At 42.7% G+C, this 13487-nt stretch overlaps 1 protein-coding gene across 1 annotated transcript; it reads left to right on the plus strand.

The window, feature by feature from the left end:
- The first annotated feature begins 389 nt into the window (after positions 1-389).
- On the plus strand, positions 390-9611 carry Phf5a (PHD finger protein 5A). The gene is made up of 4 exons (XM_027925856.3): positions 390-499; positions 906-929; positions 1671-1837; positions 8954-9611. The coding sequence occupies exons 1-4, from the start codon at positions 448-450 to the stop codon at positions 9041-9043; spliced, it is 333 nt and encodes a 110-aa protein (XP_027781657.1). The 5' UTR covers positions 390-447; the 3' UTR covers positions 9044-9611.
- Positions 9612-13487: the final 3876 nt, after the last annotated feature.

Raw genomic sequence — 13487 nt, forward strand, 5'->3', positions numbered from 1 at the left:
GAGGCCTCCATACCGGCTCCATTGCCCTGAGAAGGCAGTAGGAGGAGCTCATGTGTTAGGAATCGACGCGTGAGAGGGGAAAAAAAGCTGAATAAAAACACTAGCCCAAGCATGCGCCAAGGCCTGGGTTCAGTGCCCAGTTAAAAAAAAACAAACACAGAAGCAAAGATGTCAGTGCTGCAAAGATGGCTTATCCGAAAGTCTATACCTTCCAAATCCGGGAGAGTGTTTTGTTGTTGTTGTTTTTTAAGAGTTCTACGCATCTGCGGAGACCTAGCTACCCTCAGATGAAGGAAAATCGCGCGACAGCTAGCGCGATTTGGCTCAGAGCGTAAACGCTGATAGAAGCCTCGAAGACCAATCACCGCGACGTGGAGGCAGGAACCCTCGGGGTTAGAGGTTGGACGGAAGTTCCCGAGGCTTCCGGTAGTTTGCTTGGAGGGAGTTATGGCTAAACATCATCCGGATTTGATATTCTGCCGCAAACAAGCTGGTGTTGGTGAGGCGGGCCTTGCCCACTGCTTGTGTGGGTGGGGTGATATTAGGCGCTTCGAGTCTAGGAATTCTTGATTCCTCTTTAGGGTCTTTTCTTGGAGTCGCCACGTTTCGCGCCTCTTGGTCGCTGGGTATTGTAGGAGCGCGCGGGTTTGTGGTAAAAGGGGCTGACGGCCAGGGCCTCCGCCGCAAGTCTGAAGAAACTGCAGCAGATTGCCCGGGGCCTGGGAGGAGCTTCGGGAGGTTGCTTTGGCCGTGGGTTTGGCTCAGATTGAGATTCACGAGAATAAGATGCCCTTCCCATGAGTCTCACTGCCGCCTTTGCGCCTATCGGGACCTCGAGGATGTGCTTCCCCGCTTTGTCAAAACTTTAATACTAATTGTACCCTGTCCCTTCTTTGGTCTTACAGCCATCGGGAGACTGTGTGAAAAATGTGAGTGGAACACACCCTCAACACCCCATTCCTCCCACTCAGTTTCTGTGGAGCCAACATACGGGCATTTCCAGAGGTGCCACAAAGAAAGCTTGGAGTAGACGTGCCCGGGAGGAGGATGGAAACACGTGTGTGGGGCTGCACTAAAGCCGCCTTCTATCGCCCCACTCTGACGTGCACACTTTTAAACACTGTATTTAAGCTTTAAGGAAGTCTCACGTTTGATCAGGAAGAATGGGCAAACTACCATTATCCTTTCCAGCCCACATGCCCGTGTGCACACACAGGTTTTTACCAGCAATTATCAATGCTTACAATCTCCTAAGTGCAATTCCAAGACCTTTATATATGTTAACTGGTTATTTTTTTCCTTTGTGTCCAGGAGATATAGAAAAAAACTTGTGTAAGCCAAGTTTTGCCATGCAAAAGTAGAGGAGGGCCCTAAAGTCACTGTAAAAGAGATATCCTGGGCAGTGGTGGCACACACCGGTTATCTCAATTACTTGGGAGGCTGAGGCAGGAGAATGGCAAGTTTGAGTCCAGCCTGGACTTAGAGAAACCTTGTCTCAAAAAGGACTAGGGATAATAGTTTAGTGGTAAAATATCCCTGGGTTCAATCCCCAGTTCCCCACCCCCCTAAAAAAAAAAATTAGGACTGGGGATGTACCTAAGTGGTAGAGTGCCCCTGGGTTCACAACCCATACTTACTAGTGAACATGACACATTCTTTTTTCCTTACAGGTGACGGCAAATGTGTGATCTGTGACTCCTATGTGCGCCCCTGCACTCTGGTGCGAATATGTGATGAATGTAACTATGGTTCTTACCAGGGGCGCTGTGTGATCTGTGGAGGCCCAGGAGTCTCTGATGCCTATTATTGTAAAGAATGCACCATCCAGGAGAAGGATGTGAGTGAATACAAAGCTTTCTATCTGACCTTTCCTCCCATTATTTTGTAACACTTTGCCATCCATGGCAATTTCCTCCTGTCTGTAGAAATTACTGTGTTCAGCAAATCACCGAAGTTATAATTTCTCAAAAGTTCTTTGGGCCAAGCTGGGTGTAGTCAATAAAAGGCTGTTATTTTGTATCAAGGGCAAAAATGCAAGACAAGCAAATCTTTGTCAACACCAGCTGTTTGGAGCACCCTCTCTGTTGCTTTGATGTCTCTCTATGATTGTTCTTATTCAGAAACAACATCCTGAATTTGTAAGTTCTAACACACAATGCATGTTTTTTGTTTTTAAGTGGTACTGGGGTTTGAACCCACCAGGGACATTCTAACACTGAGCTACATCCCTACTCCTTTTTACTTTTTATTTTGAGGCAGGGTCTCATTAAGTTGCCCAGGCTGGCCTCACATTTGTGTTTGAGAGCCTCCTGAGTCTCTGGGAGTATTGCTCTACCACCACACTAATCTAGAACACCTTTATTTAATACTGCAGAAGTGATTGTTGGTCTTGCAAATTTTTGTCCCTTAATATTATATGGTGCCAGTGCCTAATTCTTAATTATTGTCATTCAGCTCCCTGAGACAGAGACAAAAAAACAGCACCTGTAGATCATTGCCCAAAGTCAAGTTTTACCCTTGTTCTTTAGTACTGGCAGCCAGGTTCTAGGTGAGGAGTGGTGGAACCACAGATCAGCTTGCTTTTTTCTTCTTCGTGTGTGTGTGTGTGTGTGTGTGTGTGAGAGAGATTCGTAGACAGACACAATCTTTATTTATTTATTTATTTTATGTGGTACTGCGAATTTTGATCCTCAGTGCCTCACACATGCTAGGAAGCACTCTACCATTGAGCCACAGCTGCAGGCCCCCAGCTTGCTTTCTTTTTACAAGAAAACGTAAGGAAGTATGATATAATCTTACTAGGCTAATAGTACACTGTTACTGATCTAGGACCTACTAATCTAGGATAAGATAAAATATGTTAACTCTTCATATTTCTGTGAGCAAAGATGAGGTAGTTTGTACCTTTTATCTTCATATTCCTCACAATAACTTTGTTAAATAAGGACGGTTAGTATTATCCCATCTTTACGTCTCTCTCCTACTAATAAATGACAAAATTAGGCTGTGACAAAACCTTGTGGTGTTCCCATCATACCATGTTGTCCATTCAGATATTGTGCCCATGTTGAGGAGAAACAACCCAACAACCTCAGTTGTGTATGTGTTTGGATCCTGCCTACTGCTAGGAAGTGCAAGATACTGGGCCAGAAAGAACTATTTCTTACACCATTTAATCTGTTATTTAGGAAATATAAAATGTCATAGATTAAGTAACAAAAACGTAATTTTAGTTGGTGATTTGAATATTTTCCTCTCCTAAATTGGTTTACCTTTGACTATCATATTATACTTGACTTCCAACAATGGTGGATCAGTTCCACCAACTAGATTATACTCCATTATGGGCAGTACCTTGGATCTTGTGTGTGCCTCCTTTTTTCAGGCCTTGGTACAGGTCTGACTTGTAATGCAAAAATGGTGCACATTTTTGGTGCTGTCCCTATAAATTACCCCTAGTCCCCCTACAGGTTGTTTGGTACACAGCAGATGTAATTACTTACAGTCAATAAGTGGTGAAGAGAAGGTACAAAACTACTGAACCACATCCCCAGCCCATTTTACTTTATTTTTTTAATTTGAAACAGGGTCTCACTAAGTTGCTTTAGGTCCTTGCTAAGTTGCTGAGTCTGGCTTTCCTCTTGGCAATCTTCCACCTCAGCCTCCTGAGCTGCTGGGAATACAGGTGTGTGCTCCCACACCCAGCATAAACTCCATTTAGTGACACTTTCTTGAACTTGTGTGGTTATAGATAGAGTTTTTATCTGGCTTAAGTTTGCAACCAGAGAATGTTTAATAAATGTTAATTGCTGTCTGACTCTTCTGCATGTGGTGTGTGACCTGATACCTTTGGATCCTTATGCCTCATTGGTCTCTAAGAATTATTCTAGACATCACTTCCTCTACTTCACATTATACAGGAATGACCTGAGGATATTTGAGATGGCATTTAGCTCACATTTACTCAGCACTAGTTTCCAAGGAACACAGAGCAGTCCGGTGACATGATCCAGTCTCTCGTTCTTACAGATCATCATGTAGATTAAGTACCCAAGACTTTTTCCTATGCAGAAATCTTCCTACAACAAAAGCCACCATCACTATTGTTACCCGCTTCCTGCAGCTTTCATAATTTATAACGGCTGGTAAGATAAGCTGGGTGTCCTCATTATAATTTTTCAATGCCCAAAAATAACCAGGAGTCCAGGGATGACATCTGTGGACATTGTCACCCAAGGACTAATTTGTAGTTTATTACATTTCAGCAAATTAATCCCCTTAACTCTTGCTATTTATTTATTTATTTTGGTGATGCTCTGGATTGAATCCAGGAGCACTGTACCCCTGAGCTCTATTCCCAGTCAAGTCCTGGGTTTTTTATTGCTATTTCAGGGTTATTTTTGCTAGGGTGGAGACACACCTATAATGCCAGCAGCTTAGTGAGGTCCTAAGCAATTTAGTGAGACCTTGTCTCAAAATTACAAAAATAAAATAAAAATGGCTGGATACTCAGATCAGTGGTAAAGCATTCCTGGGTTCAGAATCAGTACCATCACAGTACCAACAACAAAAAGAGATTTTTACACAAAACTAGTGGGAGTGTAGGGTTAGGTTGAACCATTATGAAATTGCTGATTTTTGTTTTGGCAATTTCTTATAATTTATTAAGGAATGAAGTATGCCAGGTATTGTTGTAAACATTTTTCGAACCATCGAATCCATTTAATTCTCCGAGGTAGGTTCTACCATTATACTCAAGTGTGACTAAACTGAGACTCAAGAATAACTTATCCAAAGTCAGGTGGCCTAGCTCCAGGGCCTGCTGCCTTCACCAAGTGGGATGCAGCTGTGCAGACTGGAGGATATATCCTCTCATCATCTGGTCCCTCCCAGGAATCTCTAAGGCTCTCTTCAGTTTCTTAACATTGACCTGGTCTATGGTCTAGTCCCTAGTTCTATACTTGAGGAATATGAATCTAAAAGAAAGGACTACCACAGTGCACAAATCTAGGTTATCCTCATACCACAAAATTTCACAGCACCTTTAAAAGAAAGTAGAGCACTGCCCCATTTGATATCAAACATTCACCCTTTTTTGGGGCTGGGGATGTGGCTCAAGCGGTGGCACGCTCGCCTGGCATGTATGTGGCCTGGGTTCAATCCTCAGCACCACATATAAAGATGTTGTGTCCGCTGAAAACTAAAAAATAAATATTTTTAAAAAAAAACATTCACCCTTTTTATTTTTTATTTTGAGACAGGGTCTCATTAATTTCCTTAGGACCTAAGTTGATGATGAAGCTGGCTTTGAACTTGTGATCTTCCTGCCTCAAATTCTTACGCTGCTAGGATTATAGGCATGCAACCTAGCCATCTATTTTTTTTTCCTTAGATGGACATAATACCTTTATTTTATTAATTTATTTTTATGTGCCTCATACATGGGTGGCAAGTGCTCCATCTCTGAGCCACAACCCCAGGCCCCCCCCCCAGCCCTTTTTTATATTTTTTTTAACAGACAGGATCTCACTGAGTTGCTTAGGGTCTTGCTAAATGCTGATACTGGCTTTGAACTTAAAATCCTCCTGCCTCAGCCTCCCAAGTGCCCTGGGACAACATCTGTTTTGATTCTTACTTTGTTAAAAAAGGATTTTAAACACAGAGTAAAGCCAGGTGCGGTATCACACACCTGTAATCCCAGCAACCCAGGAGGCAGAGGCGGGAGGATCGAAAGTTCAGAGCCAGCCTTAGTAATTTAACAAGGACCTAAGCAACTTAGTGAGACTCCGTAAGGCGCCAAGCAAGGTGGTACACGCCTGTAATCCCAGCAACTCAGGAGGATTGTGAGTTCAAAGCCAGCTTCAGCAAAAGTGAGGCACTAAACAACTCAGACCCTGTCTCTAAATAAGATTCATAAAAGGGCTGGAGTTCTGGCTCAGGGGTTGAATGCCTCTGAGTTCAATCCCTGGTACCAAAAAATAAAAAAGTTGAGGATATGGCTTGGTGGTTAAAATCCCCTGGGTTCAATCCCCAGTACTCCCCCCCCAGCCCCCCCCACACACACACACAAAAACAGATTGAATACATAGCTCAACTGGTGAGCCATTGGTGGGGCTAGTTCCCTCATACACCAGGCACCACAGGTGGGAGCACTCCTGTAATACAGAGTACATGTTTTCTGGAAAATCATGCAATGTTGGCTTTGTATGTTCTCAGACAAAAATTTCTGTGTTGATATTAGGCCCCCCGAAAGAAACTGAGTTAGAAATTGGAGGACTAAGGTGATTAATTCATTCTATAGTCTAATATGACAGGAATCCAACTCCTTTGATGTGGGTGTCTTAAAATCAACAGACCTTTAAGGTTTTTTTCCAGTTACAGCTTCTCCAGCTGTCTTCCCTGCATCCCAGATCAAGTGATGGGAGGCTTCCTGGAAGCTTCACTGAAACCACTTCAGCTCTCAGAATGGCCAAGGGAGCAGCATGTCATTACAAATCAGAACAAACTCAACACCACCTTTAGCACAGGCCCTCTGCAAAACCATGTATTTGTTCAGATGAAGTGATTTAGCTTTGGGTGCAGCTCAATGGTAGAGCACTTACAAAGCATGTGCTGGGGGTGCGGGGATCGGTGTTTGGATTAAATCAAGTGAATTAACAAGACACTTTGTGAAACCCTCCTAAAGCCTTTAGGTTTTTCCCTTTGGTGGTATCCTCTCCATTCTGGGATAATCCAGGAGAACTAGAGCACTTGACTGAAGTTAATTGTTTTTGTTTTTAAGTTGTAGATGGACACTATGCCTTTCTTTTTTTATATTTTTATGTGGTGTTAAAGATCAAAACCAGTGCCTCACACATGCTAGGCAAGCACTATACCTCTGAGCTACAACCCTAGCCCTGATTGTTTTTAATCCCTCAGTTGAACAAAATTCTTTGGACATATGAGTTCAGATTCTGGTTAGGCACATGGTATACACGTAATCCTTGCTACTCAATAGCCTGAGGACGGAAGATTCCAAATTTGAGATCAACCTGAGCACAAAATAAAAGGGAGGACTGGACGTGGTAGCACGTGCCTGTAATCCCAATAGCCTAGGAGGCTCAATCACAAGAATCGTAAGATCAAAGCCAGCTCAGCGAAAGTGAGGCTCTAAGCAATTCATTCAGACTCTGTCTCTAAATACAAACTAGGGCTGGGAACGTAGCTCAGTGGTCGAGTGCACCTGAGTTCAGTCCTTGGTACCCCAAAAAACTAATAACAAGAAAGGACTGCGGTGCTTTGGCTCAGTGGTAGAGCACTCACCTGGCACGTGCGAGGCAAATAAAGATTAAAAAAAAAAAGACTGGGAACGTAGCTCAGTGATAAAGCACTTGCTTAGTTTGTGTGAGGGCCTGGGTTCAGTTTCCTGTTGCCAAAAATATGTTTTCAGGCCAGAAGCAGTGGTATATGCCTGCAGTCCCAGAAATTCAGGAGGCTGAGACAGGAGGATTGCAAGTCAAGAACAGTCTCAGCAACTTAGCGAGGTTCTAAGCAATTTAGCAAGACCATGTCTCAATATAAAAATAAAATGGGCTGGGGATGTAGTAGTAAAGCACTGCTAAATTTAATCCCCAGTCACCCACCCATCCCGCCCACCCCACCCCCCAAAAAAAGTTTCAGGTTCTACCTGCACTGTGTCATACCAGCAACAGAATTGAGCTGTTGAACCCAGGGATGCTGTACTACTGAACTACATCCCTTGAGATAGGTTCTAGATGAGTTGTTAAGGTTGGCCTCAAAAGTTGTGATCCTCCTGCCTCAGCCTTATGAGTCACTGGAATTATAGGCATGTGCTGCCACACCCTGTTGAATCAAATATTCTTAAATATAATTGCAGTCACTGAATAGAGAGTGGGCAGGCTCCGGAGGACTTTCTGGATATCTAGATATTCAGTAAATATAACCTGCACTGAGCTACATCCCTAGTGACAGAGTTTTTTGTTGTTGTTGTTTTGTTTTTGTTTTTTAGTTATACATGGACACAATATCTTTATTTTGTTTATTTGTATGTTTTATGTGGTGCTGAGGATTGAACCCAGGGTCTCTCACATGCGAGGTGAGCGCTCTACCACTGAGCCACAACCCCAGCCCCCTGAGACAAGGTTTCACTGAGTTATTTAGGGTCTCCCTAAATTGCTAAGGCTGGCTTGGATCTTTCAGCCTTAGCCTCCCAAGTCACAAGGATTATAGGTGCACCAACTTGTAAATTCTTAATAGATCAAATAGGATAATGGGGGGGCTGGGATTGTGGCTCCGAGGTAGAGCACTTGCCTAGTATGTGTGAGGCAGTGGGTTCGATTCTCAGCACCACATAAAGGTCGAGGGGCTGGGGATGTGGCTCAAGTGGTAGCGTGCTCACCTGGCATGCACGGGGCGCTGGGTTCGATCCTCAGCACCACATAAAAATAAAGATGTGTGTCCACTGAAAACTAAATATTAAAAAATTCTCTCTCTTTAAAAAAAAAATTAAATTCTGCTTTTAAAAAATAAAATAAAGGTCCATCAGCAACTAAAAAAAAATTTAAATAGGATAATTGGAAAGATGAATAACTAACTAAACCATTAACCTAAAATTTATAAAATGATCATTGAAAACTCAAGTGATAGAGAAGAAACACTTCCCTTTGGTGCTAATTAATCTGAACCTCCCATTTAAGGAGCTAGGGTTGCTTGTACACATTTGCAAATCCTTTCATTGTTGTTTCTTAACTTTTGAGGGGCTGAGATATGAGAATCAAACCCAGGCCTTGCAGATGCTAAGCAAGCAGTCTAACTACTGAGCACACCCCCAAACCTGTTATGGTCTTCAAATACTAGGGCAAAAGATTAACTTTTATTCCTCTGTAGTGAATTATATCTTCAGTTCCTCTTGATTCAGATTCTGACTTACCAGTTTCTCTATTCTGTTTTCCAGAGAGATGGTTGCCCAAAGATTGTCAATTTGGGGAGCTCTAAGACAGATCTCTTCTATGAACGCAAAAAATATGGCTTTAAAAAGAGGTGATCAGTGGGTGGCCCCTGCCTCCCCCATCAAGCTGCTGCAGCTGCCAAGAAAGACGCCTACTATCACCAGCAGAAAGGGAGCAGAGCCCAGCATGTCACCAAAACCACCTGCTAGTGTGTTGGCCCCTTGCCACCCTTTCCTCTCCTCACCCAGACAAGGGTGGGGATGGAAAAGGATTCTTCATAGTGCACTGACAGACAGTCCAAGAAAAACTAATTGGTTATTTAATGGTTTTTCTTGAATTTGAGAAGCAAGACTCTGTTCTCTAAATTGATTTGTCTTCTCTACACCAAGAGCTGAACAGGAATATCCTTGCAGTCAGCTGTCAAAGGAGCTGACTATGAATCTGCCCCCCAGTAAAAAGCTTGTTCTTGCAGCAGCTCTGATGGCAGTTGTCCTGATGACCCTTCAGTGTGTGGCAGTGAGCTATCAGAACAATAAATGTGATGTGAGCATTTAATCTTGTAACGCTTACCAGGTGGTGCTGGTTTCATGTTAGTTTTCTTCTGAAAAATTGGAAACCCTTTCTGTCGATGTTGTTAATAAAGTCAGTGTTTATTTTCTGGTAGTCAGTCACTGTCCCCCTTTAGCCTAACTCTAGGAATTTATTGTAGACCCCCATGAACTGATGACTCAATCTAGAGGTAGTGGGGTTTCATAATGCATTTTGTCCTCTTTTTATTACTGGGATGAATTCAGAACCACCCATGCCTTTCATTCTAAGTCATTTTTAGAAATTATTTTTTCCTTCCTATCCTACTTTATTTGTTTGTTTTTGGTGCCAGGGATTGAACTAGGGGGCACTCAACCACTGAGCTACATCTTCAGACCTTCCTTTTATTTTTATTTAGAGACGGGGTCTCACTGAGTTGCCTGCCGAGGTTGATGAGTGTGTTATTTGAGGAGATAGTTTGATATGTACAGTCAAGTAGGTCTCTTACACCATAGATTTGAAAAGGGCATCAGGAACTTGGCCCAGGTTTACAGTGCCACTTAGTAATAGAGCCAAGAAAACTTCTGATCCTGCGTTTTTGTCTGTGTCAACCAAACTGATTATTTGTGCTGTATTGAGTTTCCAAAATTTAGTCTCTACCTTGGGAGTTGAACAATGTGACAGAAACAGTACCACTACAACCCAGAGGATGCACTAAAGAAGGGTTGGCCTAGCTTGGGGGGCACCTCAGGAATTTATATTTTTTTAAATTTTGAGACAGGGTCTTCCTAAATTCCCAAGGCTGGCCTCTAATTTACAAACAGCCTGCTTCAGCTTCTTGAGGCACCTCAGGAAGGCTGAAGATCCTGCTAGGGAAGAGCTTAGTGGTAGTCTTTGCCTAATATGCATAAGGCCCTGGGCTCCATCCCCAGTACTTGGGGGGAAAAAAAAGTAATCCTGGAGGTTTTTCCAGGTGTTCTCTACCACTCCCATGCTTTACACTCCAGCCACTGGGACTCCTTTCAGTTCTTCAGCTTTCTTTTACAGGGGGCATGGGGTACCCAGGAGGCACTTGACCACTAACCCACATCCCCAGCCCAATTTTGTATTTTGTTTAGAGACAGGGTCTCACTGAGTTGCTTAGCACCTTACTTTTGCTGAGACTGGCTTTGATCTCAGGATCCTCCTGCCTCAGCCTCCTGAGCCGCTAGGATTACAGGCCTATGCCATGGAGCACAGCTCTGCCCCCGTTTAACTTTTTTTTTTTTTTTTTAATATTTATTTTTTAGTTGTAGTTGTACACAATACCTTTATTTTTATTCATTTTTATGTGGTGCTGAGGATCAAACCCAGGGCCACTCACATGCCAGTTGAGTGCTCTACCGCTGAAACACAACCCGGACACCCCTCCCCCCCCTTTCCTTTTTTAATCTTGTTTTTTCTGTGATGATCTCCCACCCCTGCCCCCACATTTGTTTTGCTCAGCTACTGCCTCATCCTTCAGACCTGACCAAAGATTTCCCCAGTTATCTCTCCTAATCCCCAATTTAACTTGCCCTTCTCCCCCATAGTACCCTGTGTGTTTCCTGGAAGCATTTAATGATTATTGACTGTCACCTACTAGGCTGTGTTCTGCCCAGCAGATGGTGGGTGTACAGTGTTGAATGAATAACTGAAGTTCCGGAGGCAAGAAAATTAACTGAGCTTTGAAGTATGGGAACTTGCAAGCAAAGGTGGTGCGTGGGCAAATGAGGGCACATGTGTGGGGAAAATAATTTCAGGAAAGGCAGTCCTGAACAGGGTTATGTATTCCAGGAACTCCATACAGTTCCTGCACCTAAAATATCAGGTGCAGTGACACCCACCTGTAATCCCAGTGCCTCTGGGGGCTAAGGCAAGAGGACTGGAAGTTCAAGGCCAGCCTCAGTAGTTTAGCAAGACTATCTCAAAAAAATGGCTGAGGATGTAGCTCAGGGGTTAAGCATCCCTGGATTCAATCCCTAGTACCAAAAAAACAAAGTATCGGACTTATGGTATGTGAAAAGGGGGGCAAAGATCAGATCATCTTTAGATTATAATTAAAATTTGTAATTGATTCTATAGTAACTATAGTTTTTAGTATGTAATAATAAATCAAAAGTCTTGTTTTTGTTTTTTTAATTTTGTACTGAAGATTGAAACCAGGGTCTCTTTACCTCTAAGCCACATCCTCCAGGCCTTTATATTTTTAAATTTTGAGACAGGGTCTTCCTAAATTTCAAAGGCTGGCCTCTAATTTTAAACCCCATGCTTCAGCTTCTTGAATCGCTGGAATTACAGGTGTGCGCCACCATGCTAAACCATTTTTTTGTTTGTTTTTTTCCCCTGCTGGTACCAGGAATCAAACCCAGGGCCTAGGCACATGCTGTGTAAGTACTCTTTTAGCATGGTGATTCAGTGAGTATGCTTCTACAATGTCTTCAAGAGAGTTTTAATCTTAATACCAAAGAGGACCTCAAAGGGCATGCCCCTTCTGTACTGGTTGACGGGCACTGGGCCATTTATCCTAGCCCAGTTAATTCCACAGAAACCTGCTCTTCTGTCATCCAATTCATAATGTCATTCTTGGTTTTCTTTCTGATCATCAGAGACCAAGAAAATAATATATGTTTTATATATATATATATATATATATATATATATATATATATATATACATACACATACACACACACACACACACACACACACACACACACAAAGCATCTAAAATCCTATGACTCAGGAGGCTGAGATAGGAGGAACACAGGTTTGAGGCTAGCCTGGCAATTTAGTAAGAACCTCAGCAATTTATCAGGACTCCTCAAAATAAAAAGGAATAGGACTATAGTTCAGTGGTAAGGAATGTGTGGGTTCAATCCCTCATACTGGAAAAAAAAAAAGAAAAAGACCTCACAAACTTGGGAATTTAAGGGAATAATAGAACTGACTAAAAAAAAAGGCATGGAGCTGGAGATATGTAGCTCAGTGGTAGAGTGCTTTGCCTAGCATGTGCAGCACCCTGGGTTCAATCTCTATTACCACAAAAAAGGGAAGGATGTTGGAAAAATAGCCTAAAACCAAGAGCAGTGAAACATGCCAGTAATTCTAATTTTAACAACTTGAGAGGCTGAGGCAGGGGAATCACGTTTTTGTTGTTGTTGTTTGTTTGTTTGTTTTTGGTACCAGGGATTGAACCCAGAGGTGCTCAGCTTTTTTTATTTTTGAAATAGGGTCTCACTAGTTTCCTTAGGTCTTTGCTAATTCCTGAGGCTGGCCTTGAACTTGTGATCCTTCTGTCTCAGTCTCCTGTGTGGCTCGGGTTACAGGCTGGGATTATAGGAGTGTGCCACCCCCCCTAACTGGAGGACTGCAAATCCACAAATTCTATGTGAGACTCAGCAATTTAGTAAGACCTTGTCTCAAAATTTTTAAAAGGGTGGGGTAGAACAGGTTTGACCCCCAGTACTCCAAAAAAAGAAAGAAAATAATCCAACTGTGATTTTTTGTTTTTGTTTGTTTTCTGATACCAGGGATTGAACCCAGTGATTCTTAACCACTGAGCCACATCTCCAGCCCTTTTTGTTTTTTATTTTTTGAAACAGTGTCTCACTACGTTGCTTAGGGCCTCGCTAAATTGCTGTGGCTGGCTTTGAACTTGTCATCCTTCTGCCTCAACCTCCTGAGTCACTGGGATTACAGGTGCACACCACCACACCCAGCTCCAACTGTATTTTTAAATGGTATATTACTCTCAGCCTCAGCTTCTGGAAGACAATAGGGAGTGGTGAGGACCTTAGGGAGCCAGAGAGTTAGTTGACCAAGACTAAAGGAGACAGCTGCTATTCAGCAGCAGATAATTGCTGCCAGCTTGAATGCCTAGTATTGGCAGACACTTTGAATTTAGGACAAGAGGCAACCAAGGTATTTTTGTGCAGTATCCCAATTTTTAAATTTTGGCAACTCACTTTTTAAAAATTTTTCTTAGTTGTA

This window comes from Marmota flaviventris, chromosome 3 (genome assembly GCF_047511675.1).
Source record: "Marmota flaviventris isolate mMarFla1 chromosome 3, mMarFla1.hap1, whole genome shotgun sequence".
NCBI lineage: Eukaryota > Metazoa > Chordata > Mammalia > Rodentia > Sciuridae > Marmota > Marmota flaviventris.